Source organism: Chiloscyllium punctatum, chromosome 7 (assembly GCF_047496795.1).
Source record: "Chiloscyllium punctatum isolate Juve2018m chromosome 7, sChiPun1.3, whole genome shotgun sequence".
Lineage (NCBI taxonomy): Eukaryota > Metazoa > Chordata > Chondrichthyes > Orectolobiformes > Hemiscylliidae > Chiloscyllium > Chiloscyllium punctatum.
In genome coordinates this window covers 134,186,004-134,208,599 of record NC_092745.1, presented here as the reverse complement: position 1 = coordinate 134,208,599, position 22,596 = coordinate 134,186,004, and the positions used below count along the sequence as shown (strand labels likewise).

The window sequence follows — 22,596 nt, the reverse complement described above, 5'->3', positions numbered from 1 at the left end:
GGACTGTATTTTAATTCCCCCATTTGCTTTGATAAATGAGATTGAAGATGTTCCAACACCTTCCAGGACAAAGCCACTTACTTGATCATCAGCTTAAACATTCATGCCCCTCCACCACCAATGCACAGTCTCAATAGTATGCACAATAAAAGATACAATGCATCAACTTTCCATCTACTCTTGGAGAAACCACATTCCATCATTATTACCACTTAATAGGACAAGGACGGCAGAGGCTTAGAACACCATTACCAACAGGCATTCCTCCTGGCTATATGCTGTTTTGACTTGAAGGTATATTTCATTTCCTCCACTATCATGGGGTCGTATAGAATAGGCACTAGAGAAGTACCTGCAATACATGGACTGCAACCTTTCAAGAAGGTGTCTCACCAGCATCTCTTTCGGGACAGTTAGGGATTGGTGATATATCTTGACCTTAGTAATAATGCTCACATTTCATGAAAGAATTTTAAAAAGTTTGATCAGACACTGTTAAGAAGATTTTCTATTCATGGTCTTTAATTTCTATAGACCATCACAGATGCAAGGTGTCATGCAATCCGGGATGCCCAGATTCTGGAGAAAGAGCAAATTGAGAAGGAAATGATGGAGGAGGAAAAACGACTGGATAAGATGATGGAGGTGGATCGTCAGAAAGCCATCAAGATGCAGGATGAGCTTGAACGTTTAAGGAAAGAAAATGGGCTGAGGTAAGAGAAAAAGAGGGAAGAGGAGGGGGACATGGATTTAGAAATCTAGACAGAAGATGAGACTTGAATTCAGAGAGAGATTGAGAGGAGGATAAATGGGTAAAGAATGGAACAGAGAGAAGCAAGAAAGAGTTGATGAGAGAGTGAGTGAAAAATGAAGTGAGATATAGACATACGGATAGAATAAATCAGGGAGGGAGAGATGCAGAGCAAGCACGAAAGAGTTGCAGATATGGAGATGACGACTGAGGACTGAGGAATGTGAGAAAGAGAGAGAAGAGGGACAAAAAGGGAGTGATTAAGACAGGGAGCGAGTCAAAAGGTAGGGAGCATAACAAACGAAGGAAACAACAAAAAAGAGAGTGATCAAGACAGAGAGGGGTGCAAGTTAGAGGAGCAGAGTGAGAGACAGAAAGAGAAACAGGCAGACCAGAGTAGAGATACGTACAACAAGTAAGAGAAAGAGGTAGTGGGATGAAGGCAGAGAATGGTTATGGCCTGAAATGGAATGAGAGGGGACAAGGAAACAGAGAGAGAGAAAGAGACATGGAGATAGAGAGAGAGAAGAAGATAAAGAAAGAAGCTGGAAAAGAGAGGGGAGGAAGAGATTAGGATTAGATCTAATTTTGCCCTCTGCTATCTCAGGGCTAAAGCTCACATCATTCAGCAAATTGAGGAGAGGGAACAAGAACGGATGTTGCAACAAGAACATAAAGCACTGCAGGCTGTGGAGAGAGTTCAGGCAATGGAGAGAATGCAACAGGAAGATCTGGAGGTGAGAGAAAACAAAAGTAAGAGAATGATAACATGAGAGTAAGGGACGACGAGTGAGAAAAAGGGAGAAACCACAAGGAAAGAGTGAGAGTGAGACTATGAGTGAGAGTGAGAGACCACATGCAAGAGAGAGTGAGAAGATGGAAGAATGAGAAGGTGAGAAATCATGAGGGAGAGACTATAAGTGAGTCACTCCAAGCAGGAAAAAATGCGAGGGCAGGAGAAGGTGAGAGGCAGCAGAGTGAAAAAATAATAGACATGAATGAAAATGAGAAACCATGAGTGAGACTGCAAATTTGTGAATGAGAGAGTGAGAAGTGAAACTAAGTGTGAGAGTGAGAGGAAGAATGAGAGTGAGAAGAAGAACAAGAGATCAAGAGTGAAAGCATGCAGAGTAACATGAGAACTGAAAAAAGAACAAGAATGAAAGTGTGAGTGAATGAGATTGAGGGTGAGAGGGTAAGACAGTTGAAACCTTTCATCCTTCTAACTCCACTCTCCTCTTCTTGCTCCACCCCATCACCTTCAACCTACTACAATCTCTCATCTCCTCCTCTGCCTCTCTCCCATTTTCATTGGCCTTCCACTCTTCAATTCCATTCTCTCATTCTCCTCCTATTGTAATGTCCCTGTCCTCCCATTTCAATTTCTTCCCAACATTCCCTCTCCTCCCTTCTCTTCCCCTACTTCAATCTCCCCAGTACACCCCATCATCACCATGTATTGTTCTGACCCCTCCCATCGAGGGTGGGAATGCTCCATTTCTGTTTTCAGCAGCAGCAGCCCGAAGGGTGGGAGCTTATACCAGGGTCCTGCCGGGAGCAGTGAGTCACTGGTTTGAGCTTTTATATTTGAAATCAGAGAGCAGAGGTTTCTGGGAAAGGATGGACTTCTTTTTCTTTCCTTCCAGCTATATATGTCAGTGCAAGGTTGCGAAGGTAAGCCAGTGTTTTCTAAACCCAAGACCCTACCATTGTAGGGCCTCCCACCCAACCAACTCCTCTAACCTTAAAGGCCATGGACGCATCAGGTAAGTGTCTCTTTTTTTACTTTGTGATAAGGGGACTAGCAGGGATGGCAGTGCAGGGAGAGGAATGTTCCTCCTGCTTGGAGGAACGTTATTAGTGTCCCATCCAAGTACATCTGCAGGAAGTGCACTCAACTCTTGCTCCTCGAAGACCGTGTTAGGGAACTGGAGCAGGAGCTGGATGAACTTCAGATCATTCGGGAGACAGAGGCTGTGATAGATAAGAGTAACAAGGAAGTAGTTACTCCTAGACATGAAGAAAGCTGGGTGACTGTTCGAAAGGGGAGAAAGCAATTAGTGGAGGGATCCTCTGTGGTCATTCTCCTGAAAAACATGTATACTGTTTTGGATACTGTTGAGGGGGATGACTTACCAGGGGTATGCAGTGAAGCCCAGGTCTCTGGCACAGAAGGAGGGAAAAGAGGAGAGTGTTAGTCATTGGGGACTCAGTAGTTAGAGGGTCAGATAGAAGGTTCATTGGGAATGGACGAGAACTACAGTTGATGTGTTGCTTCCCAGGTGTCAGAGTCCATGATGTCTCGGATCGTATCTTTGGGGTCCTGAATGGAGAGGGTGACCAGCCTCAAGTCGTGGTCCACCTAGGTACCAATGACATGGGCAGAAAGAGGGATAGGGATGTAAGGCAGGATTTCAGGGAGCTAGGGTGGAAGCTGCGAGCTAGAACAAACAAAGTTGTTAATTCTGGTTTGTTACCCATGCCATGTGAGAGCGAGGCAAGGAATAGGGAGAGACATTGGCTGAACACGTGGCTGCAAGGATGGTGCAGGAGGGAGGGTTTCAGGTACTTGGATAATTGGGGCTCATTCTGGGAAAGGTGGGACCTGTACAAACAGGATGGTCTTCACTTGAACCAGAGGGGTACCAACATCCTGGGTGGGAAATTTGCTGGTGCTCTTCGAGTGGGTTTAAACTTGCTCAGCAATGGGATGGGAACCTAAGGTGTAGTTGCAGTGTACAGGAGGATGAGAGTAGGGAGGACAAGGACAGGATTTCACGGTCACAGGAATGTGCTGGCAGGCAGCAAGCTGGTTTGAAGTGTCTACTTCAACGCCAGAAGTATTTTAAATAAGATAGGTGAGCTTGCAGCATGGATTGGTACCTCGGACTTCGATGTTGTGGCCATTTCGGAGACATGGATAGAGCTGGGTGAGGAATGGATGTTGCAGGTTCCAGGGTTTAGATCTTTCATTAAGAACAGATGACACCAAAACTGGAGATGTAGTGGACAGCGAAGAGGGTTACCTCAGATTACAACAAGATCTGGACCAGATGGGCCAATGGGCTGAGAAGTGGCAGATGGAGTTTAATTCAGATAAATGCGAGGTGCTGCATTTTGAGAAAGCAAATCTTAGCAGGACTTATACACTTAATGGTAGGGTCATGGGGGGTATTGCTGAACAAAGAGACCTTGGAGTGCAGGTTCATAGCTCCTTGAAAGTGGAGTCGCAGGTAGATAGGATAGTAAAGGCAGCATTTGGTATGCTTTCCTTTATTGGTCAGAGTATTGAATACAGGAGTTGGGAGATCATGTTGCAGCTATATAGAACATTGGTTAGGCTACTGTTAGAATATTGCATGCAATTCTGGTCTCCTTCCTATTGGAAAGATGTTGTGAAACTTGAAAGGGTTCAGAAAAGATTGACAAGGATGTTGCCAGGGTTGGAGGATTTGAGCTATAGGAGAGGCTGAACAGGCTAGGGCTGTTTTCCCTGGAGCGTCGGAGGCTAAGGGGTGACCTTATAGAGGTTTACAAAATTATGAGGGGCATGGAAAGTATAAATAAACAAAGTCTTTTCCCTGGGGTCGGGGAGTCCAGAACTAGAGGGCATAGGTTTAGGGTGAGAAGAGAAAGATATAAAAGAGACCTAAGGGGCAACTTTTTCACACAGAGAGTGGTACGTGTATGGAATGAGCTGCCAGAGGATGTGGTGGAGGCTGGTACAATTGCAACATTTAAGAGGCATTTGGATGGGTATATGAATAGGAAGGGTTTGGAGGGATATGGACCAGATGCTGGCAGTAGGACTAGATTGGGTTGGGATATCTGGTCAGCATGGACGGGTTGGACCAAAGGGTCTGTTTCCATGCTGCACATCTCTATGACTCTATAACAGGAAAGGTGGCAAAAGAGGGGGAGGTGTGGCCTTGTTAGTCAAGGACAGTATAACGGTGAATGAAAGAACTTTTGATGAGGACTCGTCTACTGAGGTAGTGTGGCCTGAGGTTAGAAATAGGAGAGGAGAGGTCACACTGCTGTGAGTTTTTTATAGGCCTCCACAGAGATCCACAGAGGTGGAAGAGAGGATTGTCAAAATTATTCTGAGTAGGAGTGAAAGAAATAGGGTGGTCATTATGGGGTCTTTAACTTCCCCAACATTGACTGGCAATGCTATAACTCTAGTATGTCAGATGGATCAGTTTTTGTCCAATGTGTACAGGAGGGTTTCCTGACGCAGTATGTCAAATGGCCGACAAGAGGGAAGGCAACACTGGATCTGGTGCTTGGTAATGAACCAGGCCAGGTGTTTGATTCAGTGGTAGGTGAGCACTTTGGAGAGAGTGACCATAATTCAGTTATGTAGGGAAAAACAATGACTGCAGATGCTGGAAACCAGATTCTGGATTAGTGGTGCTGGAAGAGCACAGCAGTTCAGGCAGCATCCGAGGAGCAGTAAAATCGATGTTTCGGGCAAAAGCCCTTCATCAGGAATAAAGGCAGAAAGCCTGAATGGTGGAGAGATAAGCTAGAGGAGGGTGGGGGTGGGGAGAAAGTAGCATAGAGTACAATAGCTAAGTAGGGAAGGGGATGAAGGTGATAGGTCAAGGAGGAGGGTGGAGTGGATAGGTGGAAAAGAAGATAGGCAGGTAGGACAAGTCATGGGGACAGTGCTGAGCTGGAAGTTTGGAACTAGGGTGAGGTGGGGGAAGGGGAAATGAGGAAACTGTTGAAGTCCACATTGATGCCCTGGGGTTGAAGTGTTATGAGGCATAAGTTGAGGCGTTCTTCCTCCAGGCGTATGGTGGTGAGGGAGCGGCAGTGAAGGAGGTCCAGGGCCTCCATGTCCTCAGCAGAGTGGGAGGGGGAGTTGAAATATTGGGCCACAGGGCAGCGTGGTTGATTGGTGTGGGTGTCCCGGAGATGTTCCCTAAAGCGGTCTGCTAGGCGGCGTCCAGTCTCCCCAATATAGAGGAGACCGCATTGGGAGCAACGGATACAATAAATGATATTGGTGGATGTGCAGGTAAAACTTTGATGGATGTGGAAGGCTCCTTTAGGGCCTTGGATGAAGGTGAGGGAGGAGGTGTGGGCGCAGGTTTTGCAATTCCTGCGGTGGCATCTTTAACCACGTGGGAAGAGTGGTCTCTAAAGAAGGAGGCCATCTGGTGTGTTCTGTGGTGGAACTGGTCCTCCTGGGAGCAGATATGGCGGAGGCGGAGGAATTGGGAATACGGGAGGCACTTTTGCAAGAGGTAGGGTGGGAAGAGGTGTAATCCAGGTAGCTGTGGGAGTCAGTGGGTTTGTAAAAAATGTCAGTGTTAAGTCGGTCGTCATTAATGGAGATGGAAAGGTCCAGGAAGGGGAGGGAGGTGTCAGAGATGGTCCAAGTAAATTTAAGGTCAGGGTGGAATTCTTGTCCCTGTGGTCGGGGAGTCCAGAATTAGAGGGCATCGGTTTAGGGTGAGAGGGGAAAGATATAAAAGAGACCTCGGGCAACGTTTTCACGCACAGGGTGGTACGTGTATGGAATGAGCTGCCAGAGGAAGTGGTGGAGGCTGGTACAATGGCAACATTTAAGAGGTATTTGGATGGGTATATGAATAGGAAGGGTTTGGAGGGTTATGGGCCAGGGGCTGGCAGGTGAGACTAGATTGGGTTGGGATATTTGGTCGGCATGGACGAGTTGGACGGAAGGGTCTGTATCCATGCTATACATCTCTATGACTATGACTTGATGAGATGAGGCGATGGAAAGTTGCAGATCAATTAGGAAGGATTTAAAGAGAGTTAAGAAGAGCAAAGAGGTGACACAAGCAGTCTTTAGCAAATAAATAAAGGAGAACCCTAAAGCTTTCTATAGTTATGTGAAGAATAAAAGGATGACTAGGGTAGGAATAGGGTCAGTCAAAGACAGAAGTGGGAAGTTAAGTGTGGACCCTGTGAAGATCGGAGAGGTGCTAAACGAACCTTTCTCATCAGTTTTCACTCAAGAAAAGGTGAATATTGTAGAGGAGAAGAATGAGATACGAGATATTAGACTAGAAAGGATCAAGGTTAGTTATGAACAGGTGTTATCAATTCTAGAAGGATGACAAGGTGACAAGACCCCTGGGCCAGATGGGATTTATCTGAGGATTCTCTGGGAAGCTAGGGACGAGATAGCAGAGCCTTTGGCTTTGATATTTGCATTGTCATTGTCGACAGGTTTAGTAGCAGAGGACTGGAGAATTGCAAATGTTGTGCCTTTGTTCAAGCAGAGTTGACCCAGATAAATGTAGACCAGTGAGCCTTACATCTGTTGTAGGAAAGGTTTTCGAAAGGATTATAAGAGATAAGATTTATAATCATCTGGCAAGCAATAATTTGATTTCAGATAGTCAACATGGTTTCATCAAGGGTAGGTCGTGTCTCACAAACCTCATTGAGTTTTTTGAGAAGGTGACCAAGCATGCAGTTGAGGGTAGGGCAGTTGTTGTAGTATACATGGACTTCAGTAAAGCCTTTGATAAGGTTCCACATGGTAGGCTGTTGGAGAAAATGCAGACGGCATGGGACTGAGGATTATTTAGCAGTTTGAATTAGAAACTGGCTTTCTGAAAGAAGGCAGCAAGTGGTGGTTGATGGAAAATATTCAGCCTGGAGTTCGGTTACTAGTGGTGTGCCACAAGGATCTGTTTTGGGACCACTGCTGTTTTTCATTTTTATAAATGACTTAGACACAGGCATAGGTTGATGGATTAATAAATTTGCGGACGACACTAAAGTCAGTGGATTAGTGGACAGTTTAGAAGAATGTTACAGATTGTAGAGGGACTTGGATAAACTGCAGAATTGGACTGAGAGATGGCAAATGGAGTTCAATGCAGCTAAATGTGAGGTGATGCACTTTGGGAAGAATGACAAGAAGGCAGAATACTGGGACAATGGACAGATTGTTGGTGGTGTGGATGTGCAGAGGGATCTTGGAGTCCATGTACATAGATCCCTGAAAGTTCCACCCAGGTTGATAGTGCTGTTAAAAAGGCATACGGTGTCTTAGGTTTCATTGGTAGAGGGATTGAGTTCTGGAGCCACAATATCATGCTGCAAGTATACAAAACGCTAGCACAGCCAGACTTGGAATATTGTGTACAGTTCTGGTCGCCATATTTTGGGAAGGATGTGGAAGCATTGGAAAAGGTGCAGAGGAGATTTACTAGGATGTTGCCTGGTCTGGAAGGAAGGTCTTATGACGAAAGGCTGAAAGACTTAGGTCTGTTCTCATTGGAAAGAAGAAGGCTAAAAGGGGATTTGATAGAGACATCCAAGATGATCAGAGGATTAGATAGGGTGGACAGTGAAAGTCTGTTTCCTAGGATGATAACGTCAGCGTGTACAAGGGGACATAACTACAAATTGAGGGGTGATAGATTTAAGACAGATGTTAGAGGCAGGTTCTTTACTCAGAGCGTGGTACGGGCATGGAATGCCCTACCTGCTAATGTAGTTAACTCAGCCATATTAGGGAGATTTAAATAATCCTTGGATAAACCTCATGGAGAATGATGGGATAGTATAGGGGGATGAGCTGAAAATAGTTCACAGGTCGGTACAACATCGAGGGCCAATGCGCTGTATTGTTCTACGTTCAATGTGTTCACCCGCTTCCCTCTCACTCCTCTTCTTCTCCTTCTTCCCTTCTCCTCTTCAACTCCCTAGCTCAACACTCCCCTTCTTCCATCCTGTCCTTTTTACTTCATCTCTCACTCTATCTCCTCTCTCCTTTCTCGCTTCATCCCTCCCACACCCTGTCCTCTTCTGCCTCCCTCTCATTATGTTCCTTCGCTCCTCCACCTCATTTTGTTCCTTCTTAGTCACCGTCTCCACCTCTCCCCCTTCAGTTCTCCCTTTTCCTCTCCCTATGTCTGCCTCTGCCAATCCTTTTCCTCTTCCCTAATCTCTTCTTTGTCCCCTTCCATCTTCCATTCCTTCTCTACTGTCATCTCTTCACATTTTCACTTCCTTTTCCCTTTCTTTTGCCATTCTGCACCCTCTATATGCACCCTCCTCTCCCATAACCTCATTAATTCATACCTACTTTATCCCCTTAGAAAAATGTTCTTTTCACACCATTCACTCCTTCCTTTCTCACTTCACTATTGGCTTCCATCAAACGGATCCTCCCACTCCAAAAGAGAAAATGCTGGAAAATCTCAGCAGGTCTGGCAGCATCTGTAAGGAGAGAAAAGAGCTGATATTTTGAGTCTAACTGACCCTTTGTCAAAGGAGGATATTTGGATCCTCCCTCTCTCCTCTACCTCAATAACCTCTCCATCCCTCTTTCTCAAAAACAGAATTTTCAAAATAAACGTCAGCAACAAAGAAGGAGACACCAGGAGATCAAGGAATCCAATGAACAAGTTCAGAAGCATCGAGAGCTGATGCAACAGCTAGACCAGCAGGCCGATCAGAAAATACGGGAATTCCAGGACGCCAAGATGGTAAAAGGCCAAGGCAGTGGGACAAAGAGTTGGGGACATTGGTCATGAGAAAGAGAGTGTTGGAGAGGGATGGTGGGACAGGAATCGTTTAGGTTACAGAAGCAGGCCATTTGTCTCAATAAGTCAGTAGAGCAACAGTACCAATAGCTCTGCAAGCTAATTTTCTTCCAAGAGCTCATTCAATACCCTTCAGAAATGGTTCATTATGTTATAGAGTCATACAGCACAGTCCAACCAGTCCACGCTGAACATAATCCCAAACTAAACTAGTCGCACCTGCCTGCCCCTTGCCCATATCCGTCCAAGGCTTTCCATTCATGCATCTAACCAATTGTCTTTTAAAAGTTGTAATTGTACTCACATCCACCACTTCCTCAGGAAGTTCATTCCACCCACAAACCACTGTCTATGTCAAACGTTTGCCTTTATGTCTTTTCTTAAATCTTCCTCCTCGCACCTTAAAAATGTATTCTCTAGTTCTGAAATCCCTCATCCTAGGGAAAACACAACTACCGTTAACTCTATCTATATCTATCATTATTTTAGGAACTTCTATCAGGTCGCCTCTCAACTTCCTATACTCCAGTGAAAAAAATCTCAGCCTACCCAGCCTTTCTTTTTAACTCAAACCTTCTATACCTGGCAACATCCTGGTAAATCTCTTCTGAACCCCCTCCAGCTTGATAGTATCCTTCCTATAACTGGGCAACCAGGATTGGACATAGTACTCCAGAAGAAGCGTCGCCAATGTCCTATACAACCTCAACATGACTTCCCAATTCCTATACTCAAAGAACTGAGCAATGAAGGCAAGCTTGCCAAATGCCTTTTTAACCATCCTGTCTATATGTGCTGCAAATTTCAAAGGTTTATGTACCTACACCCCTAGGTCCCTCTTTTCTACAACACTACTCAATGCCCTACCATTAATCATATAAGTCCCATCCTTGTTTGTTGTACCAAATTGCAATACCTCACATTTATCCAGACTGAACTCCATCTGCCAATTTTCAGTCCATTAAACAATTTGATCCCTTTGTAATCTTAGAAAACCTTCTTTGCTGCAAACTTACTAACCGTGCCTGCTTTATTCTCATCCAAATTATTTATATAAATGACAAACAAAAGAGGACCTAGAACCAATCCCTGGGGAGCACCATTGGTCACAGGCCTCCAATCCGAAAAACAAGCTTCTGTCATTACTCTCTGTCTCCTATTAAACCAATTATGTATTCAATTGGCAAGCTTACTCCGAATCCCATGTGGCCTAACTTTACTAATTAGTCTACCTTGTGGAACCTTATCAAAGGCTTTACTAAAATCCAAATAAGTAATGTCTACTGCTGTGCCATGATCAATCCTTTTGGTAACGTCTTCAAAAAACTCAATCACATTTGTGAGACATGATTTTCCTCACACAAAACCATGCTGACTCTCCCTAATCAATTTTTGCTTCTCTAAATGTCCATAAATCCTCTCTTTTATAATCACCTCTCACAATTTACCTATAATCAGTCAAGAGCTATAGGTCTATAGTTCCTGATTTCTCTGTACAACCTTTCTTAAACAAAAATACAACATTAGCCTCCCTTCAGTCATCAGGTATCTCACCAGTAGTTATAGATGGTGCAAATATTTCTGCAAGGGGCCTCATAATTTCCTTCCTTACTTCCCACAATATTCTGGGATACATTCAATCAGGTCTTGGAGATTTATCCATCTTTATATTCTCTAAGACCTCTCGAACTTCCTCTTAGATAATGTGAACTGTTTTTAAAACATCAAAGTTCATTTCTGTGTGTCCTCTAGACTCCATTTCTTTCACCATAGTAAAAACTGACAAAATATTCATTTGGTATCTCTCCCATCTCCTGAGATTCAACACAAAGACAATCTCTTTGATCTTTAAGAGGCCCTACCCTCTCTCTAGTTACCTTCTTGTTCTTAATGTATTTGTAGAGTCTCTTTGGATTATCCCTGACCTTATCTCCAATACTACCTCATACCTCTCTTTGCCTTCCTGATTTCTCTTAAGAATGCCCCTACACTTTTTATATTGATTAGATTCAATTGAACCAAGTTGTCGATACCTAAAATAAGATTCTGTTTTATTCTTGACTAGAATCTCAATATCTTTATTCATCCATTGTTCCTTAATCTTATCAGCCTTAACCTTCACACTAACTTGAAAAAAATGCCTCTGAATTCTTCAAATCGTATACACTCTGGAACAGTTCTTACAAATTAGAGGGTAGCTGATGTAACCCCTCTATTTAAAAAGGGAAGCAAAGAGAAAGTCAGGAATTATAGATCAGTCAGCCTGATGCGGGTGTTTGGGAAAATGCTAGAGTCCATGATAAAATAATTAATAGTTGTACATTTGGAAAACAGTGGAAGGATCAGACAGAGTCAGATTTACGAAAGAGAAATAATGTTGACAAATCTACTGGAGTTCTTCAAGGATGTATCTAGTAGAGTTGATAAAGGGGAACCAGTGGATATGGTTTATTTGGATTTTCAGAAGGCTTTTGACAAAGTCACAGACAAGACTTTAAAATGGAAAATTAATGTGAGTGGCATTGGGGTAGTTTATTGAGATGGATGCAAAACTGGTTGGCAGACAGGATAGGGAACTAAATGTAATATTTCAAAATTTGCAGATGACACAAAGTTGAGTGGGAAGGTGAGCTGTGTGGAGGGGCAGAGTTGCTCCAGTGTGATTTGGAGAGGTTGAGTAGCAAAATGCAAGGTAGATGTAATATAATGTAGATAAATGTGAGGTTATCCATGTTGATAGGAAAAACAAGAAAACAGAATATTATGTGCATGGCTGTAAATTGAGAGAAGGGAATGTGCAACAAGACTTGGTGCCCTAAAGGCAAGCATGCAAGTGCAGCAGGTAATAAAGAAGCCAAATGGTATGTTGACCTTCATAGTGAGAGAATTCAAGTACAGAGCAGGGATGCCTTGCTGCCATTATATACGACTTAGTGAGGCTACACTTGGAGAATTGTGTGCAGTTCTTGTCTCTTTATCTGGAAGGATATTTTTGCTATAAAGGAGTGCACTGGAGGTTTACAAAACTGATTCCTGCGATGGCTGGACTATCATATGAGGAGAGGTTGAATCAGTTAGAATTATAGTCACTGGAGTTCAGAAGAATGAGGTGAGATCTCACAGAAACTTGTAAAATTCTAACAGGACTAGACAGGATAGATGCAAGAAGGATATTTCCGATGCTGGGAAGTCCAGAACCAAGAGTCACAATTGAAGGATGTGGGTAAACTATTTAGGTTTGAGACTAAGAAAAATTTCTTCACAGAGTGGTGAGCCTGTGGAATATATTGTCACAGGAAGCAGTTGAAGCCAAAGCATTGAATGTTTTTCAAGACATAATTGTTGAGTTGGATGATCAGCCATGATTGTAATGAATGGTGGAGCAGGCTCAAAAGGCTGAATAGTCTACTCTCATTCGTATTTTCTGTATTCCTATGAGAGAGAAAGGGAGGCATAGAGAGCGCGAGCAAGACAGACAGTGGCTGGGGATGAATAGAGAGAATATTACTCAGTAACTAACCATTTCATATTTGTATTTTTCTTCCTAGAAAAGAGAAGCTGAAATTGAGGAGCAGCAGAATCGTTTGAAGCGGGAGAAGGCAATTGAAATGGCTCGATTACAGGCCTTGCAAGAACGGTCACATGATCACAAAGCAGAACAGGTTAGTTTAGAGATACTCCTCTGTGGGAGAGAGCTGAGAGACATCAACCAGTGCACAGAAAGCTTCCTGATAGAGAGCAACTAAAACAAGCCAATCAATGTGCAGAGGTGAGGTAAGAGTGTTTACTTTGGTATAAAGGCAGCATTTGACCAAGTGTGGCACTAAGGAGCCTGCACAAACTTATGTAATACAGCCCAGAATTAGCCCATTTGCCAACTGAGTCTGCGCCAATCCTTATTTAGCCTTGCTACTTATTGCCTTTATGTGGTTTCTATCCCTCTGTTAGCCTCCCATTAATGTGACTATCAAGATACATCTTAAATGTTGCCAACATGCCTGTTTTCACCACCTACACTGGCAGTCCATTCCAGGCATTCACCATCTTCTGTCAGAAAAAGTTTTTGTGCACTTCTCCCCTTTCTCCTTCTCACCCTGAACCTGTGCCATTTTGTAGTTGCCCTTTCCACACTGGAAAAAAACCTCTGACTCTCCACCCTATCTATGCAAAGAACAAGAACAAAGAATAATACAGCTTAGAAGCAGGCCCTTTAGCCTTCCAAGCCTGCACCAACAAATTTTGCCCTTTTGTAAGAAAATTGTCTTCACTTAGAGGATCCATATTCCTCTATTCCCTTCTTATTCATGTATTCATCCAGGTGTTTCTTGTATGCTGCTATTGTGTCTGTTTCCACCACCTACCTGGCAATGCGTTCCAGGCACTCACCATCCTTTGTGTGAAAAACCTGCCTCGCACATCTCTTTCAAACTTCCCCCCCCTCACACTTTGAATCCATGTCCCCTAATAATTGATCCCTCCACCCTGGGAAAAAGCCTCATACTATCCATGCCAATCACAATCTTATAAACCTCTGTCAAGTCACCCCTCAACCTCCTGTGATCCAGTGAAAACAAACCCAATCTTTCTTCATAGCTAAAATCCCCCATACCGGGCAACATTCTGGTAAACTTTTTCTGTACCCTCTCCAAAACATCCATATCCTTCTGGTATAGTGGTGACCAGAACTGTGCACAATATGGTAAAAACAAGGACTGCAGATGCTGGAAACCAGCGTCTAGATTAGAGTGGTGCTGGAACAGCACGGCAGGTCAGGCAGCATCCGAGGAGCAGGAAAATCAATGTTTTGGGCAAAAGCCCTTCATCAGGAATCTAGACTCTGCACACAATATTCCAAATGTGGCCTAACTAAAGTTTTATAAAACAGCAGCATAATTTGTCTATCCTTGTACTCAATGGTCCTTCCAAAGAAGGCAAGCATGCCCTAAGTCTTTTTTACCACCTTATCTACCTGCCCTTCCACCTTTCAGTAATCTGTGGACTTGCACACCCAGACCCCTCTGTAAATCAATAGTCCTATTGGTTCTGCCATTCACTGTATAATTTAACATGTACTTGACCTTCCAAAATGCATCAGATCACACTTGTCCAGATTAAACTGCATCTGCCATTTTTCTGCCCATGCTTCCAACTGATCCATATCCTGCTGTATCTTCTGACAGTCCTCCTCACTGTCCGCAACTCCAGCTAGCTTTGTATCATCCATCAACTGCTAATTCGACCAGCTACAATTTTCTCAAAATCATTTATGTAGATCATGAACAGCAGAGGAGCACCACTAGTCACACCCTTTCATTTTGAAAAGCATCCTTCCACCACTACCCTCTGTCTCCTATGACTAAGCCAGTTCTGCACCCACCTTGCCAGCTCACCCCTGATATCGTGTGACTTCACCTTTTGTACCAGGCTGTTATGAGGGACCTTGTCAAAGGCTTCACTGAAGTTCATGTTGACAACATCAACTACATTTCCCTCATCAATCATTTTCATGACTTCCTCAAACGACTCGATCAATTTGGTGAGAGACAACCTCCCCAACTCAAAACCATGGTGTCTATTACTAATAAGGGCATTTGCTTCTAAATCCATAAAGAGTCTTGTCCCTGAGAATCTTTTCCAATAATTTCCCTACCACCAATGTGAGACTCACAGGCCTGTAATTTCCAGGATTATCCCTATTACCCTTCTTAAACAACGCCTTTCATAATTTTGTAGACCTCTATCAGGTTGCCCTTCAACCTCCATCTTTCCAGTCAAAAAAGTCTGAGTTAAACCAACCTCTCCTGATAACTAAAACCCTGCAGACTAGGAAACAACATCCTGGTAAACCATCTCTGCGAGGTATTCAAAGCAACCACATCCTTCTGGTCGTGTAGTGACCAGAACTACATGCAATATTTCAAATGGGGCATAACTGAAGTTTTGTACAGCTGTACCATTACTTGCCAATTTTTATATTAGATGCCCTGACTGATGAAGGCAAGCATGTCGTGTGCCTTCTTAACTATCTTATCTACTTGTGTTGCCATTTTCAGGGATCTGTGGATCTGCATGCTCAGACCCCTCTGTATGTCAGTACTACTAAGGATTCTGCCATTTATTGTATAATTTGCACCTGAATTTGATCTTACAAAATGTATTACCTTGCATTTGTCCGGATTAAACTCCATCTACCCTTTTTCTGCCCAAATTCACAATCTGTCCATATCTCACTGTATCTTTTGACAGTCCTCACTATCTGCAACTCTGCCAATTTTGGTGTCATCCTCAGACTTACTAATCAAACCACCTATATTTTCCTCCAGATCATTTTGCTCAGGATGGGATAAATTATGTAGTGGGTGACTCGCTCGTCCAATTTAGAAGAACAGTATATCACGCCACACAAATCTCGAGTTATTGACTGTTTATTCATGAGCTCACAGAGAGAGACAAGTCAACCGAATGGTCACAAGTCACTCCAATGAGATACAGAGAGTTGCATGATTATATTTTTTTTTTTTCTTTTTTGTTAACCCCCACACTACCGCCTAACTGCGGTAGTGCTTATTTTTTTCCCCAGCACCCATGGTGTGTGTGTGTGTGCAGGTGTAAAACACAGTGAAGGACACAAAGTGCACGAATCTTTATTCAATTTCCACCACCAGGAAGATATGAAAAAACAGTTGCATGATTATATAAGTTACAATCATTTAACAATTAGCAAACTGTTAATTGCAGTATAATGAGCAATGAGGCACTTTGACCAGTCACTAGCCTCAGTCATGTAGTGTCTGGACTTTGCTAGTTAGTAGCTGATAAGCAAGTGTTAGAATATAGTAAGTTCTTGTAAAAGAAGAACACTCCCATGCTGGGAAAGAATTCACTATCAGGTATTAATACAGCTGCAAGATCAGCCACCTCACTGAGCCTGGGAATGTATAAGCTTAGCAAGCAGACACTATTATGAGATTCAAAATGGTTTCCAGGCTTTTAATATGTGACAAGATGGCTGCTTTGGATCTCAACAAGTCTCCCACAATTTTTCCTTTCTCTTTTCACCAAGTCAGGAGGGCAGTTCAGAAGAGCCAGCAAAAGGAGGGACATAGCTGGATGCAGGGAGGTTGTCGGACAGTGGGGATTTAGAGTCGTCCAGGTAACTGTCAGAGTCAGGGTCACCAGGATCCAGAGAGTAGGAGTCAATGCAATCATCTACTGGTGGGGGAACATCAGAAACAGAAAGCCATACAAGCTGGGAAGAAAGAGGGGTATTTGGCATCAGTAAGGAGCTGAAACAGGTACAACAGTGTTTCAGAAAAATAATAATAAGGGAGAGAAAAACAAAAACAGCAATGAGAACTCAAGGCCCTGGAGGAGTGTTGAAGCCCAAGAGCCAAGCCAACCACTTATTCCAAGTCCAAAGATCCCAACAGGGGGTCGTGTCATATAGGGAGGAAGCTGCCTTGCAAATATGGGTGGCAATATTAGTAATGTTCTCACTGGAGTCAGGGATGTAGGTACAACAATCAGAGCCAATAAGGGCACAAATGTCTCCCTTCTCAGCTAATAGGAAGTCAAGGGCCATGTGATTTTGCAGGGCCACAGTGCGGACAGTGACCATCTCTGCACTGAAAATGTCAAAAGCCAAAAATGTGGCATTGGCAATCTCTTCCACATTGGTGGCAATCCTCCGAACCTAAACCTCAAGTTGAAGGGTGGCACAGGGAGGAGAAAGATAGTTCGGCGGTGTTGAAAGGTAGGGAGAGATCTCCTTTCATGGGGCAATGAAGCCTTGAAAGGTAAAGTGTGGGAGTGGTAAAGGAAAGGGACAACATATTCTAAATAGCAGGTACCAGTCCAAGAGACAGGCAGCCAGGGGTAGGCCTTTTGGCCACAAATGAAATAAGTGCCATTGAAAGCTAAAAAAGTGATTGCATTGGATACCAATCCAAAATGTGGTAAAAGAGGAATTGATGGCAGTCTTGTTGGGAACAGTGAGAATAAGTACATTGCTGTCGACAGTGGATTGGAAGTCAGATACGGAAAGAAGGGTGGAGTGATGGCATTTACTGAACCCAGCTCGCCATCCTAAAGAATGTTTGCTCTTAATACAAATACTTCCTAGGGATGTAGTTGTGGCTGTGATATTGATGAGGAACAGGGACAGACATGTGCATGAAAAATTGTAACGAGACTGGAACCATAGAACATAGAAATGTACAGCACAGAACAGGCCCTTTGGCCCATGATGTTGTGCCGAGGTTCAATCCTAATGTAAAATATAATAACGTAACCTACACACCCCTCAACTCACTGCTATCCATGTGCATGTCCAGCAGTCACTCAAATGTCCCCAATGGCTTCACTTCCACCACCTCAACTGGCAATGCATTCCATGCATTCACAACTCTCTGCATAAAGAACCTGCCTCTGATGTCTCCTTTATACCTTCCTGCTAATATCTTCAAATTATGACTTCTCGTACCAGTCAGTCCTGCCCTGGGGAAAAGTCTCTGGCTATTGACTCTATCTATTCCTCTCATTACTTTGTACACCTCGCTGTCACTACGTGACTGAGAATGTACAATCTTGAAATGTGTCCATCTGATATCCCGCTAATCGCTAGTGGAGGCGGGAGTTATCCCTATTAGAGGATGGGGCACCTATCAGCTGCAGGAAAGTAGGAGGGATGCGAAAAGTTGTTACAGCAGCAGAATGGCCTTGGTGTGGCCACCATTCAGCCATTTCAGACGCATTAAAAGGTATGGCTCTCAATGGAAAGGAATGTGTGTGCAAACCCAGCAGCTAGATAGTTGACCTTTTGTGCATAAAGATATGTCATAGAAGAAAGGGGTTGAAATGCAATTCTTTCTTGTTAGAGGTTACTAGGTTATACCGAGGACCCCAGCTAGATAAAAGCAACATCAGAAAAATAAGCAAAAGCAACATTAAAACTGTAATAGCAATCATTTTGAGCTATCTGCGGTCGTACACTTTGCAGGTAACTGTGCAGAATTCAACTGGTGTTCCCCTTGGGATAAACGCCCTCTTGCACTGCATGGCGTGAGTCTGCAGGTCAAACTTGGCCAGTGGCTTAGAATTATTGTTCTGAAGGCAAATAAAACAGTGTGACAACAAAGCACAAGTAACAGTAGTGAAACCAGGGGCATACCAAAACGTGTGACAGCATGGCACATGCCCCGCTAGCCAACATGGCCATCTCCATGAGCGGCCAGGGCTAGGACATGTTGATGAGACTTAGGGCAGGTGATGCGGCCATCAGGATGTGTAAGAAGATGAAGGGATTCAGATTCTGTGGCACCTAAACGGGCCCAAAGAATTTGTTCAGATTGAGGGGCTGCCTGTTAAGCATTACGAATGCCCTCCAAAATGGGAAACTGATGTATCTTAAGAGTATGCAAAACCTGCATATGTGGATTAGTGGCAGCCACACAAGCGGCCCTATCAGCAAAAGTATTGCCACAGGTGACATTATCTTCAGCAGTTGTGTGAGCAATGCATTTAATGACAGCTATAGCCAAAGGAAGGAGAATGGCTTCCAAAAGATTATTAATGAACTGACCATATTGTAAGGGTTTACCTGAAGAAGTGATGAAGCCCTTATTCTTTCAGAGTGTGCTAAATCATGCACCACTTCCAAAAGCGAAGCAGGAATCAGTATAAATTTTAACAGGTTTTCCAGTAGCTAAAATGCAGGCCTATGTAAGAGCAAAGAGCTCAGCTGCTTGTGCAGTAGTACTGTTCAGGAACACTGCAGATACAAGGACCTCAGAAGGCATGCAGACATCATGGCCTGCCAGTGTCGTGTGATCAGAAGGCCAAAAAAAGGAGCCATCAATAAAAAGGACCATATCAGGAGTATCCGGAGGGGTTTCAGAAAGATCTGGGTGAGAGTTAACAACATTATGGACAATGTATAAACAATCATGGTCAGGTATCCCTGAAGGGTTGGTACTAGGAAGGAGAGCAGCAGGATTCAAAGCCGCGGCGCAAAGTAAGATTAGACAGGGAGAATAAATGATCTCATAGCCCGTATACCTAGAAGCAGTAAAATGCTGCGTAGCTTGGAGAGTTCAGCCACAGGGAAACTGAATGTGGATCAAAAACCAAAAATCAAAAACTGATCCAGCACAAGGTGGGGGTAGACTTTTCAACCATTACCGAGGCAGCCGCCACAGCTCGCAAATACGACGGCATTCCCCTTACAACGGGTGGCAGAGTAAAAAGCTACAGGACACCTGAGATTCCCATTCATTTGTATCAGGATTTCAGAAGTACATCCCTTGCACTCAGCAAGTTGAAATGGCTGTGAATAATCTGGAAGACCCAAAGCAGGTGCAGAGCTCAGTATAGATTTCAACTGTTCAAAAGCCTTTGTCATTTCAGAGGTCCACTGTACTTTCGATGGCTTCTTAGTGAAGATGCCTCTCTCAAAGGCACATCAAGCTCACGAAGAGCTAGAATCCACTAACCCTATCGCACAACAGTCAACAGACAGGAGGGTTCCCTCCCAGTTGGGTAACACTTCAGTGGTCCAGGACATTCAGCCTCAGACCTTCGGGTGACCATCCTCCAAGGTGGACATCGGGACAGGCAGCAGAGGAAAGTGGCCGAGCAGAGGCTGATAGCTAAGTGCGGTACCCATAGGGAGGGCCTCAACCGGGACCTTGGGTTCATGTCACATTACAGGTGATCACCATTGCACTACACACACACACACACATACACTTTCTCACACTCACAACCGCCACCCCAGACAGACACACACACACAGACAAAGACCCACATGCACACATATTTTGTGTGGTGAATTTGTACTTACAGAGTTACATTGCACTTTGCTCAAAAACTGCATACATTCATGTAGAACTCTGAGCTCAAAAACTGCATGAATTTATGTAAAACTAGCTATTGTCTAGCTATCACCATTGTTAACAGCTAACCCAAGAATGCAACTTTAAAAAACAGGGTTTTGTGATTTACACATGAAAAAGTGAAACTATCACTGTATTCTAACAGATGAAAGGCTTAACAGACAATCAATTTTTCAATGTATAATTTCAGTTACATCACACTGCAAGTTTTTGCTATAAATTCTGTGTTACGATTGAGCCCTCCACTATCACCTGATGAAGGAGCGTCGCTCTGAAAGCTAGTGTGCTTCCAATTAAACCTGTTGGACTATAACCTGGTGTTGTGTGATTTTTAACGTTGTACACCCCAGTCCAACACCGGCATCTCCAAATCATGACTACTGTTCCAGAAGGGAAACAATAACAGGCCTGATCCCTTTGATAGCAGCAGTTGTGAGTGAATACTGACTGACCAACGGTAGGGGAGCGCTAGCCTTTAAAGTAATAGTATGTGGAGGGGCAGAAATGACCAAACTGGCATAGTTAGGAAGGAGCACCCATAGCACAGGAGGCAAATAATCTAAAAGCTGTGGGTGATCGTAGGAGAACACAACCGAGGGATTGCAGAGTCGAAAGGGAACCATCATCAGAAAACCCCTGGTGCCCAATATAATAAAGACCAATGAAAGCAATATCAAAAACCATATTCAGCTGAGAGTCAGCAAGTGCAGAGTATGATGGTTCGGGAGTGCAGAGTCAGGCAGCAGTGCAATGAAAATCCCTAAAGGGACGGCCTGTCAAAGGATCCAACACAGAAAATAAATGTGAGGGGACGAAGGGGTGACTCGCAGTTGTGGAACGAGGAAGTGTAGAAATGAGCAAGTCAGTTCAGTGGCACAGCACCAGGTGCCAAGTGGGAGTAATGGTGGGGGCTCAGTCATGGTTGCACATAGCATAGCGTTGCACGACTTGTTTATCTCTAAGATAGGACCTTAGGGGAACAGTGAATGGAAGCGTTCAGTTTGCATAGGGTCTCACAACCCAGCAAGGCAACCGGACAGGAGGGTGAAATGATAGCTGAGTCGGGAACTGTGACATGTCCAACAATAATAGGGAAAATATCAGAGAGAGGCTCAATTAAAGTAATACTGGAGATACCGACAATACGGACAGATTTGGAACTGAGGGGTAGATCAACAGAGGAAGGTGCAGAAGAATGAGTGGCCCCTGAATCCACCAAAATTGGAACAGAACGGTTGACATCTCCACTGTCATAACAGGATTTTCAAATGGGGACCAGGAGAAGCGTATCTAAGTGGCCTGCTGCACCCCCACCCCCCGCCGTGGCAGCCCTAAGCCTTAGGGGAACAGGGGAAGCGTCACACGGCTGATGTTGGCGTTGTGGAACAAAAGTGATCTGCAGGGGCGCAAACCGCCATGAGGAAACTGCACGGCAGTTTCTCTCCCAGTGCCTGTACTGGCCCACAAGACCTACATTTGATTACGCGTTTGTCAGTGCCAGATAGACCCTGTGATTGAGAGGGGAAATAATCTAATCGAGGATAAGCTTCTTTATCATCTTTAGAGTCAAAACTGTCCATGTTATTTAGTTAGTGAGTTTTGAGAAGATTTGTAGCTCAGGTTGAGGTTCTGGATGTAGGTTTGCTCGCTGAGCTGTCAGGTTCATTTTCAGATGTTTCGTCACCGTACTAGGTAATATCTTCAGTGAGCCTCCGGACAAAGCACTGCTGATGATTCCTGCTTTCTATTTATATGTTTGGGTTTCTTTGGGTTGGTGATGTCATTTCCTGTGGTGATGTCATTTCCTGTTCTTTTTCTCAGGGGGTAGTAAATGGGGTCTAAGTTAATGTGTTTGTTGATAGAGTTCTGGCTGGAATGCCATGCTTCTAGGAATTCTTGTGCGTGTCTCTGTTTGGCTTGTCCTAGGATGTTGTCCCAGTCGAAGTGGTATCCTTCCTTATCTATATGTAAGGATACTAGTGAGAGAGGGTCATGTCGTTTTGTGGCTAGTTGATGTTCATGTATCCTGGTGGCTAGTTTTCTGCCTATTTGTCCAATGTAGTGTTTATGACTATCACTTGTTTCCCTCCAAACAATGTCGGCTGATGAACCCGGTGGTACCAGCGGTTCTCCGACCTCATTCTTGCACTTCACATATTTGCTGTGGCACTGCTGAGTCCTTTGCAAAAGTTCCAGGTGTTGTGGCCTGCCCTTCACAGCAGGATGAGGTAGCCTCATCCCCGGGGGAAGCCCGTCACCATTGATCTTGGAAAGTTGCAATCCCATTGATCTATATGAAATTTTGGTTAAACAAAGCAGGCAGTCAAATCCTTTTCCATCCGGAAGCAGCAGGACACAGAGCAGAGATGACATTGGGACCAGGAGGTTGCCGGGAAGGTAAGTGAACAGTAAA

The 22,596-nt window shown here is 44.0% G+C and overlaps 1 protein-coding gene across 1 annotated transcript in view; it reads left to right on the top strand.

Annotated features, from left to right (window-relative positions):
• cfap45 (cilia and flagella associated protein 45) overlaps positions 1 to 22,596 on the top strand; it is a 138,745-nt gene that overhangs the window by 63,400 nt on the left and 52,749 nt on the right. The window contains exons 6-9 of the mRNA XM_072574905.1: positions 535 to 713; positions 1,359 to 1,488; positions 9,088 to 9,234; positions 12,840 to 12,953. Coding sequence (XP_072431006.1) covers positions 535 to 713; positions 1,359 to 1,488; positions 9,088 to 9,234; positions 12,840 to 12,953 — 570 coding nt within the window. The remainder of the gene's footprint in view (positions 1 to 534; positions 714 to 1,358; positions 1,489 to 9,087; positions 9,235 to 12,839; positions 12,954 to 22,596) is intronic.